Consider the following 25,066-nt stretch of genomic DNA (forward strand, 5'->3'; position numbering starts at 1 on the left):
TATATATATATACACACATATATATATATGGTTTACTGGTTTTGCTTCTCTAGAGAACCCAGCCTAAGACATGGGGTTTATTAGGGAAGTAACAGGTTACAATTCAGGTTCAGGAATGCTCAGGATTCAGTTCTCTGATCAGGATAGCCTTTTCTCAGCTGTGCTGAAGGCAGGCCTCTCTCTGGCTCTCAGCCCCTCAGGCCTCTTGGGCCAACCCAGCCTCTGCTCTGCTCAGGCAACTGTTACAAAGCTCTTTTAGCTCTACCAGTAAGTGCCCAGAAGCACTCCACTCCACCAGTAAGCCTTGGCCCAAAGTCACACAGTTGTCTAGCTGCATGGGTTGGCAAGCCTGCCTTGGCTGATGAGTGCCCAGAGGCACCTCACTCTGCCAACAAGCCTCCTGCCTGAAGGCACTCAGCTTTCTAGCTCTGTGGGCTGCAAAGCCTACCACGATGTCTCCTGCTGCTGCCACTCTGCAAGTGCCATTTCTCTGCCCCTGCTTCTTGCTGTCTCTGTCTCTGGTGTTACAGCTCTTTCACTCTCTTTCTCCTGGTTGAGGAGGTTCTCAGCACAGGATCCTGGGTCCAAAGGATACACTTCACTCCTGTCTCTTCTTGGTGGTAGAGGTCCCACCTTTCTACGTCTGGGATAGCTCATTTTAAGCCTAGGGGGATGGCAAAACTGACCAATCCCCTTGATAGGGTTCCATACACCTAATTTGCATGGTCCCACCCCCACAAGGGTTTCATGCACCTTATTTACATTATTAGCCATCCATCCAACCCCTTTGGTGGGTCACAAGGACCTCATTTGCATAGTCCCCCAGTCCTTGGTGGGAGTTACAAGACCATGGTAAGAAAGGCCATATAAAAGTGATCCATCACACCACACCTCGTTAGTGTTTCATACACCTTATTTGCATGGTTCCATTCCCACAAGGGTTCCATGAACCTCATTTGCATTATCAGCTAGCTATCCAATTTCTTGATGGGTCACAAGTACCTCATTTACATGGTCCCATCCAGCCCTTTGGTGGGAGTTACAAGACCTTGGAGAGAGACAGGCCACATAAAAGTGATCCATCGCACCACAGTCACTCAGGAAATTCCAAGGGTTCTCTCAGAAACCAACGACAACAGCCAAATTGTTATTCATTAACTCACAGATATACTAAGTTACAGTGAGTTCTACTTATAGGAAATGAGATGAACATTTGCCATGCCATGGCTGTCTCAGAATTCAGTCTTAAATCCTGGGTTAGTGGGTAATTTTCTCCTTCAGAAATATTGTAAAGCACCATCACTATACCAACCATTCTTTTACACACTGGGGATACATCAGTGAACAAAAGAGGCAAAGTAACAGCCTTTATGGACCTTGCACTCTACCAAGGGAGACAAATAGTAGAGTAGATAATATAATGTCAGGAAGTGATAAGTGCTATGAAGAAAAATAAAGTAAGCCTAGCAAGTGAGGAGATAGTAATGGAGGAGCTGCTTTAGTAACAATTTTCAGAGAAAGGCTCTCTGGACAGATGTAATTTGAACCAAGACCTAAGCGTACTAAGGAGAGCCAACTATCATCAAATTTGAAAGCAAGAACACTACAGGACTGTTTCTAAGTATGGTGCAGTTAATTACTTAATACATCTACTCCTCACTTATTGACTATCTTGTTATTCGACATTTTGCGTTTATGACAACAGTAAAAAATCTACTTCTGACTATATTGTGAACGACATACATACTATATTGTACAACGAGATACATCTGGCAGTAACCCTTTCATGACCAGTGGGATATAGAGCACCCACCTACATTTTCCACCTTTCGGGTCCTGAGGGATGTGTCCCATATATTCTGTGATCTCATGTGGTCATCCTCCATTTTTGCATAACGACCTAGTCTTTGGAACCTAACTGTGTCGATAAGTGAGGAGTGGGTGTATAGCCCTTCTAGCCGTGCATGGTCTTGTGACTACTACTAAACGATTGGGTGGGACTAAGAAAATAAGGTGCTTGTGGCCCACCAAGGGGATTGGACAGCATTGCTAATAATGCAAATAAGGGGCATGGAAACCTTCAGGGGTGGGACCATGCAAATAAAGTGTATGGAACCCTAACAAGGGGATTGGTCAGTTTTGCCATCTGCTAGGCTTAAAGAGAGACATGCAGAAAGGGAACAAGGAGCTGTAACATGGAAGACAGCGAGAGATGGCGGTGCAACAGTAGCAATAGCAATAGCGATGTGAGATGGCAGGAACTAGGACACCAGTGCAAGACGGCTGCTGTGGGGCTTGCTGACCCATGGAGCTAAGAGCTGTAACACTTGCCAGAGAAGGCCACAAGTAGGGCCCAGTGGCAGAGGGCAAGAAGAAGCTGTCCAGATCAAGCACTGTATCCTGAGTTGTTCCTGTTACTTTTGAGCCGTTCCTGATCCCAAGTTGTACCCTGTTACTTCCCTAATAAACCACTTAACTGTAATTATGGTTCGTGAGTTCTGTGAGATGTAGCAGCGAATTACCAAACCCAAAGACTGGAGGGAGGGCACTGAGGGGATGGGGAGTAGTTGATGTTAGAGAAGATGGAGTGGTACCACAGCTTGGAGAAGTTGGACATTTGGGGCATCTTTAACTTCTGCCTCATACGAACCAGCTTTGTGCTGATCCTTATAAAAGAAATTGTTCATTTAGGGATACACAAAAATATTCCTTATGTTTAAATTTATTTTATAAGAATCAGCACATAAAATAAATTATTCACTTACTAATTTTTCACTTCTTTGTTAAGTTCGGATACCAGCTTCTGCTAAACGAAAGGCTGGCTGGCGGTTTGAACCCACCCAGCGACTCCACTGGAGAAAGATCTGGCAATCTGCTTCCATAAAGACTATAGCCAATAAAACCCTATGGGGCAATTCTACTGTCACATAAGGTCACTATGTGTTCAAATCGACTTGATGGCACCTAACAGCAACAACATCCACCCAGAGTTAAGTCAGATCTCACAAGTTAAAAGGACACAGCCCTTCAGACTGCCAAATAGGCAGACACTAGCCATAGTCTGGGAATCCACAAGACGGCCACACTTTCAAACTGATACCTATGAATTTGGGGTTTCCCTTCCCCCTTCAGGATTCACACTGCAAGCTCTGGAGTGCCTCTGGGCTCCTTCACTTCTTACCTGCTTGCTCCACCTACTCCTTTGGGTTAAGTAATCCAATGGACTGACTTACAGAAGTCACGGAAAGTGCTATACTTACTATTACATATTTATTTTAACCAAAGGATACAAATCAGGGTGAGCATAAAAAAGGAGATGCATAAGGTGTGGACTGAGAGGATTCCCAACGAGGAACTTATATGTCCCCAAAAGGGATATCCTTTCCCCTATGCCGCCATCTCAAATATAACCTAGGCTCATTCTACCTGCTCTTTCTTCTCGTCTGTATTGGCCACTGTCATACCGTGCCAGCTTCTCCAAACCTTTTTCTGGTTTTAAAAGTCACTTCCTGCAAGTCGTTTTCCTTCAGAAGCTTTCCGGGGTTGTCCCTTACCGGCTTCTTGTTGTTGTTGCGTTTTTCTTTCCCAGGAGCGCGTCTCTGCTGAGCAGACACTTGAATTCACATTTGTACGTTTTCAAACTGTTTTTTTCTTTTTTTAAAAAAATGAAACAAGATTGTAAAAGGGCGCGGCCATATTATTTCTCTGTCCAGCCCACTGAAAGTAATTTAATCCGGTCCATAATTTCCTTGTGAAGCTCGAGTCTCTGAAAAGCTATCCATTTTCCAGGAAACCGGACAGTTTTCATGGTTTTTCGGCTTCCAGGTCGTCCCGGGCTACTGGCATAAAAGAACGGCGACTTTGCCTTTTGTACGGCAGATATTCAAATATGGCCGACTCCAGAGAGACAAGGAGAGAAAGGTGCAGACATATTACCTCCTAGGGCAATGCCGGAAATCCAATTGTTCGCCGGCTTTCAAAAGTTGCAGACCCTCCCCGGCCGCCGTAGGCGGACAAGGATTCTGGGCCAGGGGTCAAAAAGTAGTTGTTTATGGAAGTGCGATGTTTCGGAACTCGTCGTGGCTCAGGAGGAAAACAAGTCAGTGTGTCTTTTGTCCTTGGAACAAGGCGGGGGAGGTGTGTGGATGTGGTGTAATGAAGGCAACGCCGGGATGGAGATGTTTGGGGGCAAGCAGGTGGGAGTCCGGTGCCTCTAGGGTGTAGAAACTTAAAAAGAAATGCAGAGTTCTTTAAACATGGCTTATTAAGTAGATAGTCTGCTAGCAGATTGGCACGAAGTTCGTTGTTGGGGAGCGAAGGACAATGTTTTAAAGTTAGGAAGCGCTAACCAGTTCCGAAGGATTGGTTAAGCGAGAAGTCAAATTTGGGGGGAGAGATTATAAAAACGGCGAAAGGTAATTCATTGGTTAGTATGAGATACTGGTTTATGATAGGTTGGCTTCGATTCACCGGATCAGAGCAACATTTAAAGGTCAGAATGATATAAACCAGTCTCTTAGGTCCTAAATTGTTGTTATTAGGTGCCATTGAGTCGGTTCCGACACATAGCGACCTCGTGTACAACAGAAATAAACACTACCCAGCTCTACGCCATCCTTAGAATCGTTGCTATGTTTGAGCCCATTGTTGCAGCCACTGTGTTAACCCATGTCTGTTGAGGGCCTTCCTCTTTTTTGCCGACCCTCTGCTTTACAAAGCATGATATCCTTTTCCTGGGACTGCCCCTCCTGATAACATGTCCAAAGTACCTAAGACGAAGTCTTGCAACCCTCTCTTCTAAGGAGCATTCCGGCTGTACTTCTTCCAGGACATATTTGTTCGTTCTTCTGGCAGTCCATGGTATATTCAGTATTCTTTGCCAACAACATAATTCAAAGGTATCAATTCTTTTTCGGTCTTACTTATCCTTATTAGTTATTGTGTATGGCTGCTTTCCTGCCATAGACAGTTCCTCAGTAGCATTCCATTGTTTGAATAAAGATCACTGCCAAGAAAACCCTATGGAGCACAGTTCTTCTCTGTCACACGTGAGGTCACCATGACTCGATGGTAGCTAAAAACAGCATCATTTGTTGAGAAGGATTTGACTTTACCGAGGACACATGGCATAAATTTTATAGGACTCTGAAAAATAGTCCTGGGAAATGTCCCAGCATACTTCGAAGAGTAGTTGAAATTTATGGCTTGAGTTTGAACATTTATTTAGCAGGCATGAGATTGAAGTGAGCACCTTTGTATAATGATTAAGGGTGATCCAGCTGTCAGGATATGGAGTCTTTGTGGATCTCTCTGCTTCTAAGGGGTAGAGGTGGTATTTATCACGAATGCAGCGTCTGGTTCAGGTTTAGGATTTAATATGAGGCTCGGTAATGTTGGAGCGGGTAGGGGATGGACTTCGTTTGCGGTGTCTGGTCTAGGTTTTGCATTAATATGGGCGTGGCAGTGGTCTGTGTCTGGTACAGAGAGCTTGTGAGGCCTGAAGCTTTTGAAGCCCAGGACCCCTGGCTGGTGACTGGATTGAGGTTGGAACCTCAGCTGCTGGGACAGAGGATGTACGATCCCCAGACAATAGTTTGAAAGCCTTGATTTAGATAATCATACATCTTTTCACCTCTATTTTGTGGGTTGGCTAAGTACAGATAGAGGAACCAATATGTAGCAGTTGTTCTCAATCTGTGACAGAGACCTTAGGCCCTGAAAAGCTTCTCATACATATACACTTTTTGCTTTGCTGATAGAATCTCTATTTTGTTAATTATTTGTCTCTAAAAATGGTCAGGTAATAGTAGTAGCATCAGAACCTGTCTAACATCAGGGGGGATAATGACCTGGATCAACCCACAGCTGATTCCCATGATGCGAAAGTCAGACGTACCTCCACCCTCCAACCATTTTACCAACCTGACACCAGCTGTCTCTCCCATGGCAGTCTCTACTTCTCTCTTGGGTTCCATAATCCTTCCATAATCCATTGCAATGGACACACAAACCTCACATACCATATGTAAAAATGGCATGGCATTGGAGGTGTCAGACCTCCTCTAACTTCACAAGAAGGAAGGAAAATCATTATCAGCATCCACTGCGCAAGGCTGATTCCTGTGATATGGAGGTCAGACATACTTCCTCTCACCAATCTTTTTACCAATTCTGACATCAACTGTCCCTCCCACGGCGCTCTCTACTTCTCTGCTGGATTTGATAATTCATTTCAATGGCCACACAGAACTCACAGACCATACTCACAATTATGGGGTTTATTAGGGAAGTAACAGGATACAACACAGGATCAAGATCAAATTAAAAGTAACAGGAACAATTCAGAATACAATTCTTAATCAGGACAGCTTATTCTCGCCCTCTGTAGATGGGCCCTGCTTGAGGCCTTCTCAGGTAAGTGATACATCTCTTAGCTTTATGGGTCGGTGAGCCTAGCTCTGCCAAGTGCCCAGAGGCACCCCCCTTTGCCAGCAAGCCTCCTGCCCAAAGGTGTTGGGCTTTCTTACTCCGTGGACTGAGAAGCCCACTGTGGCATCTCTTGCTGGTCTTCTGGTTCTGCTGCTTCGGTTTCTCTGCTGCTGCTTCTTCCCATTGTCTCTCACTGTCTTCCGTGTTATAGCTCTCTTTCTCCCTGTCTCCTCGGTCTAGAAGGTTCCAGCACAGGGGCCCTGGGCCCAAAGGATGTGCTCCGCTCCCATCTCTTCTTCTTGGTGGTAGTGAGCTCCCCTTGTCTGCCTCTGGGATGGCTCATTGTAAGCTTAGAGGGTTGGCAGAACTGACCAGTCCCCTCGTTAGGGTGCCATACACCTTATTTACATTATTAGCAAGCTATCCAATCCCCTTTGTGGGCCATAGCACTTCATTTGCATAGTCTCACCCAGACATTTGGTGGGAATTACAAAGACTATGGCTAGAAGGGTCATATGAAGTAATTCACTGTACCGAATCACACTTACAGTTAAGTGGCTTATTAAGGAAGTAACAGGGTACAACTCAGGATTAGGATCAACATGTTACAACTTAGGATCAGGATCAGGAAGCAGGCAGGCAAATTCTCCCTTCTTCAGCGCAGGACAGCCCTCTCAGCAGGACAAGCCTCATCTCGGCACCCTGAGGACAAGTTCTTTTGGCCCCTTCATGACAGGTTCCTTCTGGCCCTGTCATCAGTCACGAGACTCTGCTGCAGGGTCCATTGTGGGCCTGTTGCCACCAGCTCTGCTTGGCCACTTTGGGTCTATTGGTGACTTCAGTGTAATGGCCCATGACCTGTGTTACAGCTCTTTTAGGAGCTTCCTTGCCTCCTTTCTCTCTCTCTGCTTCTTTCTACCTTCTGCTTCTTTCTGCTTCTCTTCCTGCTTTCCGTCTCTGAAAGCTCTGTGCAGTTGGCTGCTTATATCTACAAACTCTTTTCAATTGCAAGGCATGGCCCTCCACCAATGCCATGGTCGGTAGGCCACAGACACTTGGCATAGTAGGCTACAGACACTTTATTTGCATGGTCTGTAGTCACTTTTTTGCACATTCTATAGACCAGTCCCCGCAAGGTGCGTACCAATCACAAGACAGGCTGCGGCCGGGGCTACACAAAAAGTCAGGTTGTTTACAGCTTGCCCAGGAAATGTCAGTCAACCTGGACAAAAGTAACAAACCCTCTAGGAGAGAAAACTAGGGCAAAGGTAACTCCTCAGGGCTTAGGAGAAAAATCTCTCAAGCTGTTTTTCCAAAGAACCAAGGAAAAAGGCCAGATAAAGGGACTTATTTCACCATATCATCTCTCTGGCAAGGTGACTCATATGCCAGTTTATTAGTAAGTCCTTGTGTTTTTTAGTGTGGTTCAAAGAACTTGGTTTGGCCCTTTGGCTCTGGTTTCTGAAAATAACCCGAGCAATCAAAATGCCTTTGTTTTCAAAAATAGCCAGGCATTAGGGGCTACCCAGGCCCTGCATCTGGTGAACTAACTCCAGGAAGAAAGGGGGACCTGATGCAGTCATGCATATTCATTGACTGGATCGATTATAACTATGCATTAAGACCCAAGTCTTGTGTATTCTTTGAGGTCTGGAAGACTAGGGGACCTGAGATCTTGGAGTGCCCGTTTTAGGGCCTCCTAGATTGGTGAGAACATCCATGCACAGGAGACGGAGCTGCACGTCTAATTGAATAATTTCTTTTATAAGGATCAGAACAAAGCTGGTTCCTATGAGGCAGAGGGTAAATGTGTTCCAAATGCCCAACTTTTCCAAACTGCTGTACCACACCATCATCTCTAACATCAACTACATCTCCTCCCTTCAGTACTCTCCCTCCCAACCTTGGGTTCTGTAATTCACTGCAACATCTCACAGAACTCACTAACCTTATAAAGGAAATGGCTCATGCAGTTGTGGAGGCTGCCAAAGTCCCAAATTTGTGGGTCAGGCATAAACTTCTCCCGACCCATGTGGCTGCAGGGGCTGATGAACCCAAACTGGTAGTTCAAACCACAGGCTGCTGCCTCACAAGGCTGTGGAAGCTGGTGAATCAAGTCACAGGATAGGCTTCCGGCCCGTTGGTCTGTGGAGGCCAGCAAATCCCAGAATTGGGAGGTCTGATGGCAGACCTCTGGCTCAAGCCCCAAGAACCAGAGGTTAGAGGATCACGAATTGGACGTGGGATCCAGATGCAAAGAGAACCCTGCCAGGGCACATAAATATACCTTAGATGCAGGCCACGCCCCAGGGAAGGGTGTAACTTGAGTCATGCCTTCCTGCAAGGCTTCAACCCAAGACATAACCCTTACCAATCCTGCCTCATCAACATGTAGAGATCAGGATCCACAACACATAAAATGGAAGACAACCATACAATATTGGCAATCATGGCCTAGCCAAGGTGGCACATAACCCCAACCATCATCGGTTCCATTTACCTTATTTGCATTGTTGTTAGGTGCCATGGAGTCGTTTCCGACTCTTAGCAACACAGTGTACAACAGAACGAAATACTGCCCGGTCCTGCACCATCCTCACAATTGTTGTTTACGCGCGAGCCCATTGTTGCAGCCACTGTGTCAGTCCATCTCCTTGAGGGTTTTCCTCTTTTTCACTGACCCTCTACTTTACCAAGTATGATGTCCTTCTCCAAGGACTAATCCCTCCTGATAACGTGTCCAAAGTATATGAGATGTAGTCTCACCATTTTTGCTTCTAAGGAGCATTCTGGTTGTACTTCTTCCAAGGCAGATTTGTTCGTTCTTTTGGCAGTCCATAGTATGTTCAATGTTCTTCACCAGTACCATAATTCAAAGGCATCAGTTCTTCAGTCTTCCTTATTGTCCAGCTTTCATATGCATATGAGGTGATTGAAATCACTATGGCTTGGGTCAGGTGCACCTTAGTCTTCAGGGTGACAACTTTGTTTTTCAACACTTTAAAAGCAGATTTGCCCAGTGCAATGCATCTTTTGACAATTATGTGTGAATCACAAAGACGATGGCTGTTAGGTTATGTTGTTAGATGCCATCGAGTCAGTTCTGACTCAGCGACCCTATGTACAACAGAACAAAACACTACCTGGTCCCGCGCCATCCTCACAATCATTGTTATGCTTGAGCCCATTGTTGAAGCCACTGTGTCAATCCATCTTGTTGAGAGTCTTTTTCTTTTTTGCTGACTGTCTATTTTACCAAGCATGATGTCCTTCTCAGGGACTGGTCCCTCCTGATAACATGTCCAAAGTATGTGAGATGAAATTTCACCATCCTTGCTTCTAAGGAGCATTCTGGCTGTCCTTCCAGGACAGATTTGTTAATTCATCTAGTAGTCCATGGTATATTCAGTATTCTTTGCCAGCACCATAATTTAAAGGCATCAATTCTTCTTCAGTCTTCCTTATTCGTTGTTCAGCTTTCACATGCATATGAGGCGATGGAAAACACCATGGCTTGGGTCAGGCGCACCTTAGTCCTTAAAGTTACATCTTTGCTTTGTAACACTTTAAAGAGGTCTTTTGCAGCAGATTTGCCCTATACAATGCGTCTTTTGATTTCTTGACTGCTGTTTCCATGGGCATTGATTGTGGATCCAAGTAAAATGAAATACTTGACAACTTCAATATTTTCTCCTTTCATCATGGTGTTGAGATATAATCCATACTAAAGGCTGTAGTCTTTGATCTTCATGAGTAGGTGCTTCCAGTCCTCTTCAATTTCAGCAAGCAAGGTTGTGTCATCTGCATATCACAGGTGGTTAATGAACCTTCCTCCAATCTTAATGCTGCGTTCTTCTTCATATAGTCCCGCTTATCGGATTATTTGCTCAGCATACAGATAGAAGAAGTATGGTGAAAGGATGTAAACCTGATGCACACCTCTCCTGACTTTTAATCATGCAGACCATGGTAGAAGGTCCATATTAAGTAATTCATTACACCACAGTGTAGCTGGGGACAATGGAGGCCCCATGCATGGACATCCCCCAAACCTTGCTTGATGCATTTCTTCCTTAGTATCCTTTCTGGTTATTATAAATGGGTAACTGTAAGTATAGCTAATGGTTTCCGTGAGTTCTGTGAGTCATTCTAGCCAATTATTGAATTTTCTGGGAGCAGTAAGAACCAGCAGAGAGGGTGGTGTTTGCCTATTTGGCAGGGGCTGGAAGGAGAGAGTCCTCACTTGTGGAGACCCAGCTCTGGGTGGTTAGGGTCAGAGCGAGAAAGTGCCACCTAGGTGGCTGCTGTCAGATTGATGAAGTGGAAAGTGGGGATATGAGTTATCTTCACATTTTGGAAATTAGTTTTATGTTGGCTATTATTTATACATTTATGCAACCGTTTTTGTTCCAGTTCCCTTTGGTAGTGAGTGATAGAATTGGCATGGAAATATGATGTATGATACCGTTCTAGCCAAGTATATATGTGTATATATGTATATATGTGAAAATCTGCTTAAGGATTTGTGGTATAGCATTTTCTCCTTTAAATAGGAATCTCCTTTTTCATGTAGATGATAAAATGAATAATTGATTTTATAAGGATCAGCACAAAGCTGGTTCCTATGAAGCAGAGGTTAAAGATGTCCCGAATGTTCAACTTTTCCAAACTGCTCTACCACCCTATCATCTTTAACATCGGCTGCTCTTCCTCCCCTCAGTACTTTCCCTTTGGACTTTGGTTTCAGTGATTTGCTACAGCATCTCACAAAACCCATGAACCTTATTTACAGTTAAGTGTTTTATCAGGGAAGTAATGTGTACAGCTTGGGATCAGGATCAACTTGGAAGTAACAGAAACAACTCAGGACACAGTTGTTGTTTGTTCTCACCCTCTGTCATCAGGCTGTGGTGGTGCCTTACTGCTGCCAGGCCCTGCTGGGAGCCTTGCTGCTGCCATCTCTTGCTGTCTTCTGTGTTACAGATCCTCTCAATGTCTCCCTTTAAGCCTAGTGGGATAGCAAAACTGACTAATCCCCTTGTTATGGTTCCATATGCCTTATTTGCATGGTCTTACCCCCAAAAGAGTGCCATGTACCTTATTTGTATTATTAGCAAGCTGTCCAATCCCCTTGGTGGGCCACAAACACCTCAGTTGCATAGGCCCACCCAATCATTTGGACCATGGCTAGAAAGGTCATATAAAAATGACCCATTGCACCACAGGCTATCCCCTGGCTTTTCTAGCCATGGTTATTTCATACTTGGAGGATAACTTCTCCCTCCCAGTCATTTTACCTGTCAAAACAGTCATTAACAATTAGTCCTTCAATAGGGTAATGAGTCCTCATGGTAAAGTTACTCAGTTACCAGCTATTGAGGTCTGCTGCAGATGTCCCTCTGATCTGGTCAGGTTCTCCAAAAGTCATCTCGGCTCCGCCCTTTCTGGCCTCTGATAAAATTTAACTGAGAGATTACTCCCTTGCTCTGAGCGTTACAAGGTATTTGCATAGCAAAGCCTTTAAGGGACTTTAGATTCAGCCACTGTACTCCAGCTTAGCAGTGCCTCCCCCTTTAGTCCACCCTTTTACACTTAAGAATTCTACAATTACAGTTTTTACAATCACAGTTAATCCTGTGTACAATCAACTCTCACAAATGAATCAAATAATCCTATCAACATCTTCCCCCACTCTCTCTTCCCTAGACCCATCAGGAAATGTGGAATCTGTTCAGTGGAGATCCTTCCATTTTCCCCTCATTTTGAGTCTAAGCACACCCACAAAAGTATGTAAGGCAGCCACTTTATGCTGTTATCTCCCCTCATTCTAGATAGCCAGTGTTTAAATTGCCCGACCCTATCAAACCAATACTCTGAGGAGAGGAACATATTCCTTGATCTGATGAATCTTCTGCTCCCGTTTGAACTTTGAGCATCTGCATCTATAAGCAGAGTCCAGTCTAGAGCAAGCCATCAAATTGCAGCAATCTACAACAGTTCACAATGTCAAACATCCTTCTCTTCATTCAGTCAGGTTCTGTTCAGTTCATCCCTAGCTCCTGTGGGCTAGGTCAGTAGGCACCACCCGTAGGCTCAGGAGTCCACACAACTCCCTGCACTTCAGAGCAGCCAGCCCTTTCTCTGTCATCCCTGCCTTCCGTGGCTAGGACAATGGGTGCCAGTGGAACATGTCTAAGCTCAGCATGTCTCTTCATTGCTGCACCTCCCCCCAGGTGGTCACCACATGCAAGCATACCAGGCTGTTTACTTGCCAGCTCCCTTTATCTTCCAGTTGTAGAAGAGGGTTCTTCTGATGGACACTGACTTTTCCTACCTTGATGCACTCAACAGCAAACAGCTTGCTTGAAATTCAAAAAGCAAAACAGTCATTTTTTTTTTTTCCTGCAAGTCTTTCCATCAGATGCAAATTTCCTGCTCTCTCAGCAGTTCTGGGTAGGTCTGCGTGTCTTCTCAAATGCTTAGTTTTTGACTTAAGTCCCTGCTGCTCTATACATAGGGTTATTGCATTCAAACCAACAGCCTGTGTTCTTTCAGGAAAATCCTAGTTTTCTTTTTATCAAATCAAGTATTGGCTGAAGGTAGAGATACATGCTCTCTGTTATCTGTAATACTTGTAGGTCAGTTTTACAACACTAGGTAGGAGAAACATTCAGTATCCATAATACATTCAAAGTAACACATAACCCTTTTAAAATCATTCCAGTTTCATCTTCTCTACACCTTAACTGTGTTCCCATTTATATGCATGTGGCCTTGGGCCTCTGGCTTGGTAGAACCAGATGACCCTGGCCCCCTATCAATCATCTTGTTTATCTGGCCTAGCTTTTGCCCCAAGCCATTCCAGATGCAACTTTTCTCCCCTCAACTGTAGCATAACACCTCTTACTTTCCTTTCAGCCATTACAGATAACAACCAAAGTAACCATCTAAGAATTGTAAGTTTTACTTCCCACATTGCTTTGTTCTTTCTCTTACAAAATTCCATGATTCCATCATTCTGGAGCCAATGCAACACATCCCACTTCTGACACCAACTAAATGAATAATTTCTTTCGCAAGGATCAGCACAAAGCTGGTTCCTATGAGGCAGAGGTTAAAGATGTCCCAAATATCCAACTTTTCCACACTTCTGTACCACTCCAACATTTCTAAAATCAACTGCTCTGCCTCTCCTCAGTACTCTGCGTCCTGTCTTTGGGTTCAGTAATTTGCTGCAACATTTCACAGAATTCACAAACCATACTTACAGTTAAGTGATTAGGGAAGTAACAGGGTATAACTTGCAGTTGAGATCAACTTGAAGTAATAGGAACAACTCAGGATGTAGTTCTTAGATCAGGACAGCTTCTTCTTGCCCTCTACTGCCAGGACCTGCTGGGGGCCTTGCTGCTGCCATCTCTCACTGTCTTCCATGTTATAGCTCCTCTCTGTCTCTCTCTCCGTGTCTCCCAGTATGGCAAAACTGACCAATCCCCTCATTAAGTTTCCATGCACCTTATTTGCACGGTCCTATCCCCACAGGGGTGCCATGCATCTTATTTACATTATTAGCAAGCTATCAAATCCCCTTGGTGTGCCACAAGCACCTTGTTTGCATAGGCCCACCCAGTCATTTGGTGGGAGTTACAAGACCATGGCTAGAAAGGCCATGTAAAAGCAACCTATCATGCTGCAATGATCTTATTGTCTGAAGATAACCTTAATTGTCTTTCTCACTTTGTAATGTTTACATCCTGTTCTTATCATGATATATTGGCTTGGCCTGTCAATACAAAATAGGAAAGTAGGGTTATAGTTGAGGTACAGATCTCTGTCTTGTTGCCTACTCATAGTATTCACTTGCTGTATTGTCTAGAGTTAGCATCTTTTCAGGAAATGGTGTCATAAAATTATAAATTCATCTGGGATTTCAAATTTAATGATATCACAAGGTTTGTATTAATATTTCCAGACTAAAAATATATCTATTATCTGAGTCATGTCTCCCATTAATTTCTTATAGTCTTTATTTTCATCACTTTTCTTTCTCTTTTTATCGTCTCAGTACAAATATGTGTATCTTGTTGGTCTTTTCAAAGAACAAGCTTTTTGTATCGTTGAACTCTTCCATTTCTTATTTTTTTTGATTGTATCTTTCTTTAAAAAAATGTACAACTCAGTTATTAAGGGACAATATACATGTACGTAAACATTGCTTAGGAAAAGAAATAGAACCTTGCGAGCACCCAGTGTTCCTAATCCTATCTAAACCTCACACCCAAAGGTAATTATCATCCTGGTCTTTATAGCAAGCAATTCCAGCCTTTTGTTTATAGTTTTACTGTGCAGTTAATTATTCCTAATCATTATAATTTGTTTAGTTTTGCCTATTTTAATCTGAATATAAATGAAATTGTGTATCATGCATTTCTTGTCAGGATTATTTTGCTCAATATTATATTTGTGAGTCATTCATGTTGTTACAGCTTGCTTTGCTTTGTAACAATAGTTAACAAACTTGTTCTGGAAGTGGCCACATTGTAAATATTTTAGGCTTTGCAGGCCACATGAGATCTCCCACATACGATTCTTTGTTTATTTTTTGTTTAGATTTATAATACTCTAAAACATTAAAAAGCTTTCTTCTCTTTCAGAGGGTATAGTTGTATAGCATTTCATTGTTTGAATATATAGTAGTTTTTCATACTATTAGTGTACATTTGGGCTGTTTAAGTTTAGGCTATTATGAATAATGCTACTATGAAAGTTGTACACGTCTTGTGGTTCAAATGTGCATTTAATTTGGATGGATTTATATGTAGGTGTATACCTCAGACATAAGTTGTTATTTCAGAGTGTATCTGTAATAGAGATGCCTAAGTGATTTCTAAAGTAGTTGTACCACTTTACAGTTCCATCATCAGAATATTCTTCACTGTATAATTACTGCTTTATGTGGCCTGTTTAAAATATGTTTCCATACCATAATATCATCTTATCTTCTTAAAGCTTTATTGATTTACCTTTCTCATTGAGAGTCACAGTTGACCCCATATTGATTTTTATGTATGTTGTGGGGTAGGGATCAACCTTATTTTTTCCACACATATATGCTTGATTATCTATCCAAGCGCTATTTTTTTTTAAAATACCTCTTTTACCCCTATCACTGCAAATTCTGTATCTTAAATTTATTGCCCAGTTGTGTAAAATGTCCTGGGGCACCAAATAAAGGGATAGTCAACAGTATTGGGGGCCTGTGTTAAGGTGAGTGCAAAGATCAGTGACAGCATCTCTACCCAGAGGGAGTGTACCATTCAAATTGAATTTTCCCTTCAGCCTACAGGTCCCGACCCTCCAGCAGCAAGAGAATCAATTGAAGGAAGGAGGAAGAAGTTCCAGGATTTGGGTACTGCCCTTTCTGGGAATATCCTTCATTGGAGACTGAGATAATTTGAACAGAAATTTAGAGCTGATCCAGAAGACGCAAAGACAGAGCATCCCAGTTGCTGATCATTTCCCAAAAACAAAAGAAAATGATGAAGACACAGGTGACTTTTGCCTTGTATTATGCTTTCCTTTGTTCTCTAAAAGATTTGTAGAGGCCTGTAAAATATCAGTTTAGTTAATCTGAAAAGTGTATATTTGAAAATGTAGGAGCCAAAGAGAAATAAACCTAGACTCTGACTTTGACATTAGGCAAAGCAGGATCAGGAATATTGTTCACAGGATTAGTGCATGCAGTGAATTACTTAATATGACCCTTTTCACCATGCATGGTCTTATGACTCCAAAAAATAAATGGATGGGACAATAAGTTGTTTGTGGCCCAACAACAGGATTGGACAGTCTGTTAATAATGCAGATAAGGTGCATGGCACCCTTGTGGAGGTGGGACCATGGAAATAAGGTGTATGGAACACTAACGAGGGGATTGGTCAGTTTTTTCATCCCACTAGGCTTTAAAAGAATGCCAGTCCCAGAGCAGAGGGGAAACCTCACTACCACCAAGAAAGAAGAACCAGGAGTGGAGTGTGTTCTTTGGACCCGGTGTCCTTGTGCTTAGAGTCTTCTAGACCCAGGAGACAAGAGAGTTGTAACACTGGAGAAGGTACAAGACAGAAGGTGGCAGCAAGCGCAGCAGAAAAATGGCAGCAGCAGAACCAGGACAGCAGCAGGAGACAGCACAACGGGCTTCCTAGCCTATGGAGTGAGGCAGCTACAGTGAGCATGCCGTCCCACAGAGTGAGACAACTGAGCACCTTTGGGCTGGAGGCTTTTTGGCTGCAGTGAGGTTTGGGCACTTGGCGGAGCTAGGCTCACTGACTTATGGAGCAAGAGACCTGAGTGCCATCAGGCCAAGGCTTACTGATGGAGTGGGGTGCCTCTGGACACTTACTGGCAGAGTTAAAGAGCTTTGTAACACTTGACCAAGCAGGGCAGAGGCCAGGCCTGAGCGGGGGCCAAGGGCCAAGAGAAGAGGCATGCCCTCAGGAGACTTAAAGAAGCCTGTCCTCGGGGTTGAGAGGAGCCCTGCACAGTCTAGAGGAGTGGAGAGCTGTCCTGCACTGAAGAAGGGAGACTTTGCCTACATGGCTCCTGATCCTGATCCCGAGTTGTAGCCTGTTAGTTCCGTAATAAACCTCATAATTGTGAGTATTGTCTGTGAGTTCTGTTTGTCCACTGCAATGAATTAACAAACCCAGCACAGAAGTACAGTGTCATGGGAGGGATGGCTGGTGTCAGAAATGGTAAAAAGGGAGGAGAGAGGAGGCATGCCTGACCTCAGTCTCATAGGGAATTAGCCTTGGGCTGATGCTGATCTTGATTCTCTTTCCTCCCACTTGTGAAGTTAGATGAGGAGGTCTGATGCCACCCACCACACCATTGTTTTACAGTTAGCATCACATTACTGATGGTGGAATGTAATATGATAGGTGGATCCTGTAGGTTGCATTACCTATCAACTTGCGTTTAATATCTCTTGTCAACAAACAAGAAAATCATTATAATTTACATGTTATACACTGATTAAAGGAGAAAAAAGATTTGGGGGATTTCAGTATTTTGTGGGACTTTTGTCTGAGTGCGGTAAATTAGTATCTTTGTGGCCTTTTGCCTTGATTCTTTGGAAAAACAGCTTGAGAGATTTTTCCTCTAGGGCCTGAGGAGTTACCTTTGCCCAAGTTTTCTATTCTAGAGGATTTGTTACTTTTGCCAGGTTAATTAACATTTCCTGGGGAAACTATAAACAACCTGGTTTTGATATTTTTCTCTGGTCCTGGTGTGTAGCCTGCCCTGTGATTGGTATGCACCTTGCAGGGATTGGTCAATAGACTATGCAAATGAGGTGAGTTGTATCTCAACCATGCCTACTGTGCAAATGAAGTGTCTGTGGCCTACTGAGAGGGGATTGATCAATTTGCGACCCCCACTGGGAGGGTCCATGCCTTGAAATTGACAAGGAGTTGTATGTACATATATATGCAGTCAGCTCCACGGAAGTTGAGTAGACAGTAAGAAGCAGAAGCAAAAAAGAAGAGAAGAAGCAGAGAGAGAGGAGGCAAAGAACCTCCTAAAAGAGCTGTAACACTGGTCAAGGGCTGTAGCACTGAAGACAGCAAGAGGACCGGAAGGGGCCCAGTGGCAGAGCTGGTGGCAGCAGACAGCAGGGCCAAGAGGAGCCTCACATGAGGGGACCGAGAGGAGGCCTGTTCTGCTGAAAGGATCTGAGAGAGCTGTCCTGCACTGAAGAAGGGAGACTGCCTACATGCTTCCTGATCTTGATCCCAGGTTGTACCCTGTTTCTTAACAAACCAGTTAACTGTAAGTATGGTCTATGAGTTCTGTGTGGCCATTGCAACGGATTATCGAACCCATAAGAGAAATGGAGAATGCCATGGGAGGGACTGCTGGTATCAGAATTGGTAAAAAGGTTGGAAGGCAGAGGTATGTCTGACCTCCAACTCATGGAAATCAGCTTTGGGTTTATCCTGGTCATTATCCCCCCTGAAGTTAGGTTCAGGTGATATTACTACGACTACTACTTGTTTTACCATTTTACACTGAGTAAGTTTCTTTGATGTTTCTTCCTAGAGGTGATGTGGTGGATGGTATGCTGAACAGCAGTAATCTCATAAACGCAAAAGCTGGTTTCCTGTGGCTATTTCATCGAGAGTTCCTCATAGACCCCTGTAGAAGTAGATCAAGCAAACTCAGTGGACACAGGAGACCAACACAAGCTAACCTCTGGACTTAGCCTTGTGGTGGTCTGTGTTTATCCAGAAATTAAACCTAAACATCCTAGGAAAATTGAAACATTGCACAGCTGTCAGATGGTTCTCAATGAACTGATGTTTCAGTAGAGATTTGGAAGCAGGGAGTTGAAAGTATTCTTGTCTGGTAATAGCTTGGATTCTTGGAATGTGTAAGATTTACTTTAGAACTTCATCTCAGAAAATACACTCTTTCCCTGTGTTCAAATTCAGTTTTTACTTGCCTTCTATTGCCTTCATTTTTTTTTTTTTAGAGTACACAAATGACTCATGGATACATTTTAATGGTAAAAGATTCAAATCATAACAAAGTACACATACCAAAAAGGAAGTTCTGTCTTCATACACTTCTTTTCTGATTTCATTTTTTAAATTGTTGGTTGTGTTTACTTCCTGCATGATATGTGTGTGTATATTATTTATACAAAAATATATATATACTCTCCCACGTGTCTGTCAGTTGTGCTGTGGGAGATTGTGTGTTGCTGTGATGGTGAAAGCTATGCCACTGGTATTCAAATACCAGCAGACAGGTTTCAGCTGAGCTTCAAGATTAAGACAGACTAGGAAGAAGCACCTGGTGGTCTACTTCTGAAAAGAATTAGCTAGTGAAAATCTTATGAATAGCAGCGGAACATTGTCTGATATAGTGCCAGAAGATGAGTCCCTCAGGTTGAAAGGCACTCAAAAGATGACTAGGGAAGAGCTGCCTCCTCACAATAGAGTTGACCTTAATGTCGTGGATGGAGTCAAGCATTCAAGACCTTCATTTGCTGATGTGGCACGACTCAAAATGAGAAGAAATAGCTGCAAACATCCGTTAATAATCATTATGTGGGAAGTACGAAGTATGAATCTAGGAAAATTGGAAACAAAAATGAAATGGAATGCATAAACATCAATATCCTAGGCATCAGTGAGCTGAAATGGATTGGTATTGGTCATTTTGAATCAGACAATCATATCGTCTACTACGCTGGGAATGACAGATTGAAGAGGAATGGCAATGGCATTGCATTCATCGTCAAAGAAGAACATTTTGAGATCTGTCCTGAAGTACAGTGCTGTCAGCGATAGGATAATATCCATACGCCTCCAAGGAAAACCAGTTAATATGACTATTAGTCAAAGTTAGGCACCAACCACTAATGCCAAAGATGAAGAAATTGAAGATTTTTACCAAATTCTGCAGTCTCAAATTTATCAAACATGCAATCAGGATGCATTGATAATTACTGGTGATTAGAATGTGAAAGTTGGAAAAAAAGAAGGATCGGTAGTTGGAAAATATGGCCTTGGTAATAGAAACGATGCCAGAGATCATATGATAGAATTTTTGCAAGACAACAACTTCTTTATTGCAAATACCTTTTTTCAACAACATAAACAGCGACTGTCCACGTAGAGGGAAACGCTGGTGGTGTAGTGGTTGAGTTTGGCTGCTAACCAAAAGGTCGGCAGTTCAGATCCACCAGGCACTCCTTGGAAACCCTATAGGGCAATACTATTCTGTCCTATAGGGTCGCTATGAGTCAGATTCAACTCGACAGCAGTGGGTTTGGTTTTTGGTTTTTATACACGTAGACCTCACCACATGGAATACACAGGAATCAAATCAGCTACATCTGTGGAAAGAGACAGTGGAAAAGCTCAATAACATCAGTCAGAACAAGGCTAGGGGCTGACTGTGGAACAAACTATCAATTACTTATATGCAAGTCCAAGTTGAAGCTGAAGAAAATGAGAACAAGTCCAAGAGAGCCAAAGTATGGCCTTGAGTGTATCCCACCTGAATTTAGAGACCGTCTCAAGAATAGATTTGACGCATTGAACACTAATGACCCAAGACCAGAGCAGTTGTGGAATGACATCAAGGACATCATACATGAAGAAAGCAAGAGGTCATTAAAAAGACAGGAAAGAAAGAAAAGACCAAAATGGATGTCAGAAGAGACTCTGAAACTTGCTCTTGAACGATGAGTAGCTAAAGTAAATGGAAGAAATGATGAAGGAAAAGAGCTGAACAGAAGATTTCAAAGGGTGTCTGGAGAAGACAAAATAAAGTATTATAATAAAATATGCAAAGACCTTGAGTTAGAAAACAAAAGGGAAGAACACGCTTGGCATTTCTCAAGCTGAAAGAACTGAAGAAAAAATCCCAAGGCTTCAGTTGCAGTATTGAAGGATTCTATGGGGACAATATTCAACAACCTTTTGGTTAGCAGCTGAGCTCTTTAACCACTACGCCAGCAGGGCCCCTTAAAAGACAGAGAAAGCATCAAAAGAAGATGGAAGGAATACAGAGTCACTATACCAAAAAGAATTGGTCGACCTTCAACCATTTCAGGAGGTAGCGTATGATCAGGAACTGATGATACTGAAGGAAGAAGTCCAAGCTGCACTGAAGGCATTGGTGAAAAACAAGGCTCTGGGAGTGGGAATTGATGGAATACCAACTGAGATGTTTCAACAAACGGATGCAGCACTGGAAGTGCTCACTCATCTATACCAAGAAATTTTGAAGACAGCTACCTGGCCAACTGACTGGAAGAGATCCATATTTATGCCTATTCCAAAGAAAGGTGATCCAACCGTTGCGAAAATTATCGAACAATATCATTAATATCACACAGAAGCAAAATTTTGCTGAAGATCATTCAAAAGAGACTGCAGCGGTACATTGACAGGGAATTGCCAGAAACTCAAGCAGTATTCAGAAGAGGACATGGAACCAGGGATATCATTGCTGATGTCAGATGCATCTTGGCTGAAAGCAGAGAATACCAGAAAGATGTTTACCTGTATTTTATTGACTATGCAAAGACATTCGACTGTGTGTATCATAACAAATTATGCACAACATTGGGAAGAATGGGAATTCCAGAACCCTTAGTTGTGCTCATGAGGAACCTGTACAGAGATCAAGAGGCAGTCGTTTGAACAGAACAAGGGGATACTGCTTGGTTTAAAGTCAGGAAAGGTATGTGTCAGGGTTGTATCCTTTCGCCATACTTACTCAGTCTGTATGCTGAGCAAATAATCTGAGAAGCTGGACTATAAGAAAAAGAATGGGGCATCAGGATTGGAAGACTCACTAACAACCTGCCTTATGCACATGACACAACCTTGTTTGCTGAAAGTGAAGAGGACTTGAAGCACCTATTGATGAAGATCAAAGACTACAGCCTTCAGTATGGATTACACTTCAGCATAAACAAAAATTCTCACAACCAGACCAATAAGGAACATCATGATAAATGGAGAAAGTATTGAAGTTGTCAAGGATTTCATTTTACTTGGATCAACAATCAACACCCATGGAAACAACAGTCAAGAAATCAAAAGACACATTGCATTGGGCAAATCTGCTGCAAAAGACGTCTTTAAAGTGTTTAAAATCAAAGATGTCACCTTGAAGACTTAAGGTGCACCTGACACAAGCCATTGTGTTTTCAGTTGCCTCGTATGCATGCAAAAGCTGGACAATGAATAAGGAAGACCTAAGAAGAATTGACACCTTTGAATTATGGTGTTGGTGAAGAATATTGAATATATCATGGATTGCCAACGAACAGATCTATCTTGGAAGAAGTACAGCTGGAATGCTCCTTAGAAGCAAGGAAGGTGAGACTTTGTCTCATGTACTTTGGACGTGTTATCAGGAGGGATCAGTCCCTGGAGAAGGACATCATGCTTGGTAAAGTAGAGGGTCAGCAAAAAATAGGAAGACCTTCAATGAGATGGGTTGTCACAGTGGCTGCAACAGTGGGCTCAAGCATAACAACAATTGTGAGGATGGCGCAGGACCAGGCAGTGTTCATTCTGTTGTACATGGGTTACTATGAGTCGGAACCAATTCGACGGCACCTAACAACAACAATGAATATATACTGGTATTCCCTGACTTAGGACAGGGTTTCATTCTGATGGCTCGTCATAAGTCAGTTCTGACATAAGTCAAATACTTATTTTTTTATTTTAGTTTTCATTATGATTGCCTTTTATTATCAGTATCTTTATAAATCTTATCTTTATCCTTGTAGGTTGAAAACATTACATATAAACTTACAAATATATTTTAATACGTACATACATTAAAAATATACAAATCATAAAAATTTACTCTGATGATGAAGAAAAGTTGGATAACATTGGTATTTTGTCAGTTGTAATAACTGCACTTGTGGAAGGTTCTGGAGCATCTGGATTATAACATCAGCAAATTATGCATTGCAGCAGTATATGAAAACCAAAAGGTTGTAAGTGCGGTTTGTCTAACTCAAATACATGGTAAGTCATGGCATACTTGTATATGTATATACTGAAACAGATACATCTATTATAATATTTTTACATGAATGGAATCATTACAAAGACCACATCAGCCAAATGAAGGGACTCCCAATTGGCCTATGAATGATGGTATAGTTTGAGCATCTAAAGAGCAATTACTGTTTGGCCTGTGATGGTATAGTTTGAGCATCTAAAGAGCAATTACTGTATCATGGAAGAGCATTTCCATCAGTTCATAGTCATACTGAAAAAAAAAATAAAGTACATTTTTCACCAGTGGGGTTAGGGAGAGAAACAGTATTTAATCTGAAAAATTTTAAAGGGACATAATCATATATATGGTGTTTTTTGTGTGTGGAGGCTGACCAGGAGTTTAAAAAATATATTCTCCATCTCTACAATTTTGTCATTTCAAGAATGTTATATAAGTGTAATCATAGAGCGTGTAACCTTTTGGGATAAGTGGATTAATGGGTTGCCAAGGGTTAGGTAGGAGGAGAGGGAGGGACCTGTCCGAGGCTAAAAATGGTACCATGACAGATCCTAGTGATGGAACTCTTTGGTTTCTTTTTCTTTTTAATTGGGGTAAAATATATATAACAAAAACTTTGTCTTTTAAAACTGGTTTAAGTGTACAATTCAGTGTCACTAATCACATTTGCCCTGCTGTGCACCCATCACCATGTTCTGTATGGTGGCCCCATGAATCTACACAAGTGATAAAATTGAATAGAGCTAATTAAACACACCCACACAAAGAGGTCATGTAATCTGGTAAATCTGAATAAAGTAGAGTGATCATAATAATGTCAATTTCCTGGTTTTTACATTGTACATCAGTTATGCAGAATGATACTATTGCAGAGAATCAGGTGAAGGGTATATATGATGTCTTAGTTTCTTAGTGCTGCTATGACAGAAGTACTACAAGTGGGTGGCTTTAATGAACAGAAATTGCTTTTCGCACAGTTTAGGATGCTGAAAGTCCGAATTCAGGGCACCAGCTCTAAGGGAAGGCTCTCTTTGTTTGCTCTGGGGTGGGGATTTGGGGGGGGATCCTTATCTATTTCAGCTGCTCGGTTTCTTGGTGATCTCCACATATCATCAGTCTTTCTTCATTTGTGCTTCCTTGCTTCTGTGTCTAATCTGCTCTTTTATACAGGCAGTCCCCAGATTACAAACCAGTTCTGTTCCTGTCTTTAAGTCAAATTTGTATGTAAGTCTGAACAGTTAGGTACGGTCAGCTCAGCGCTGCTGTTAGCCAAGTCTAGCATCAGTTCTCGGCACTTGGGGTCCAGATCAGGCAGGTCCGGGGGCAGCAACAGTGGCCTCAGCCTCCCACCCTGCAGCAGGGACAGGGACAAGGACAAGTCCTCCACATCCAGGGGCTACAGCGGAAGGAGAGCACCCCAGAACTAGCCCTGACCACAAGAGCAGCAGTCACAGCAATGACGGCTGCTACATGACTGTTCCGTCAGGGTCCCAGGACGCTCACCACCGCGTCTCTGCTCCCAGCCAGTGTCGCCAACCTCCACTGCTTTCAGCTTTCGGGGGTGCAGGTCGGGAGCAGGATCACCAGGCGAGCGCTTCAGGGCCCCATCCCTGGTGCGCGGCCCGCCAGCCATTGGCTGCCGACAGCCTGTCAAGCTGGCGCGCATGTTGGTACGCACTGCAAGCGGATGTCGAGGTGCACCAGACCTCGGCTGGCCTTGGTCGGGCTGTGGGCTGCCGAGCATAGGCTTGGCCACCCTATATGTACAGATATCCACCACTTTGAGCAATTCATTCTGGGTTGGGGGTGGGGGAGGCTATACAGTGAACCTTTCTAAATGATACTGAAGAAACACTTCCAGATACAATAAAGCATCTTTAACATAAGACTACAACAGTAATAATGTTTTGATTTGAGTTGCAAAGTAGCACCTGTTTGTTATTATGAAGCATTGTATGTACCTTGAATTTTTAATATAATAGGCATTATGGAGGTTGGTTCATAACTACAGGTTGTACTTAAGTCTGACGTTCGTAACCTGGGGACTGCCTGTATCTCAAAAGTGATTGGCTTAAGA

At 42.9% G+C, this 25,066-nt stretch overlaps 1 protein-coding gene and 1 long non-coding RNA gene across 2 annotated transcripts in view; one reads left to right on the forward strand and one right to left on the reverse strand.

Annotated features, from left to right (window-relative positions):
- The window catches only part of LOC111821520 (uncharacterized), a 17,113-nt gene extending 11,039 nt beyond the window's left edge, over window positions 1–6,074 (reverse strand). Inside the window, exon 1 of the long non-coding RNA XR_002824907.1 lies at window positions 5,923–6,074. This is a non-coding gene — a long non-coding RNA (uncharacterized LOC111821520). The remainder of the gene's footprint in view (window positions 1–5,922) is intronic.
- Window positions 4,118–25,066, forward strand: part of LOC101350733 (zinc finger protein 350-like) — a 34,873-nt gene continuing 13,924 nt past the window's right edge. Inside the window, 2 exon segments of the mRNA XM_023736452.1 lie at window positions 4,118–4,196; window positions 15,769–15,980. Coding sequence (XP_023592220.1) covers window positions 15,966–15,980 — 15 coding nt within the window. The 5' untranslated portion in view covers window positions 4,118–4,196; window positions 15,769–15,965.

Source organism: Trichechus manatus, unplaced genomic scaffold (genome assembly GCF_000243295.1).
Source record: "Trichechus manatus latirostris isolate Lorelei unplaced genomic scaffold, TriManLat1.0 scaffold00087, whole genome shotgun sequence".
NCBI classification, from domain to species: domain Eukaryota; kingdom Metazoa; phylum Chordata; class Mammalia; order Sirenia; family Trichechidae; genus Trichechus; species Trichechus manatus.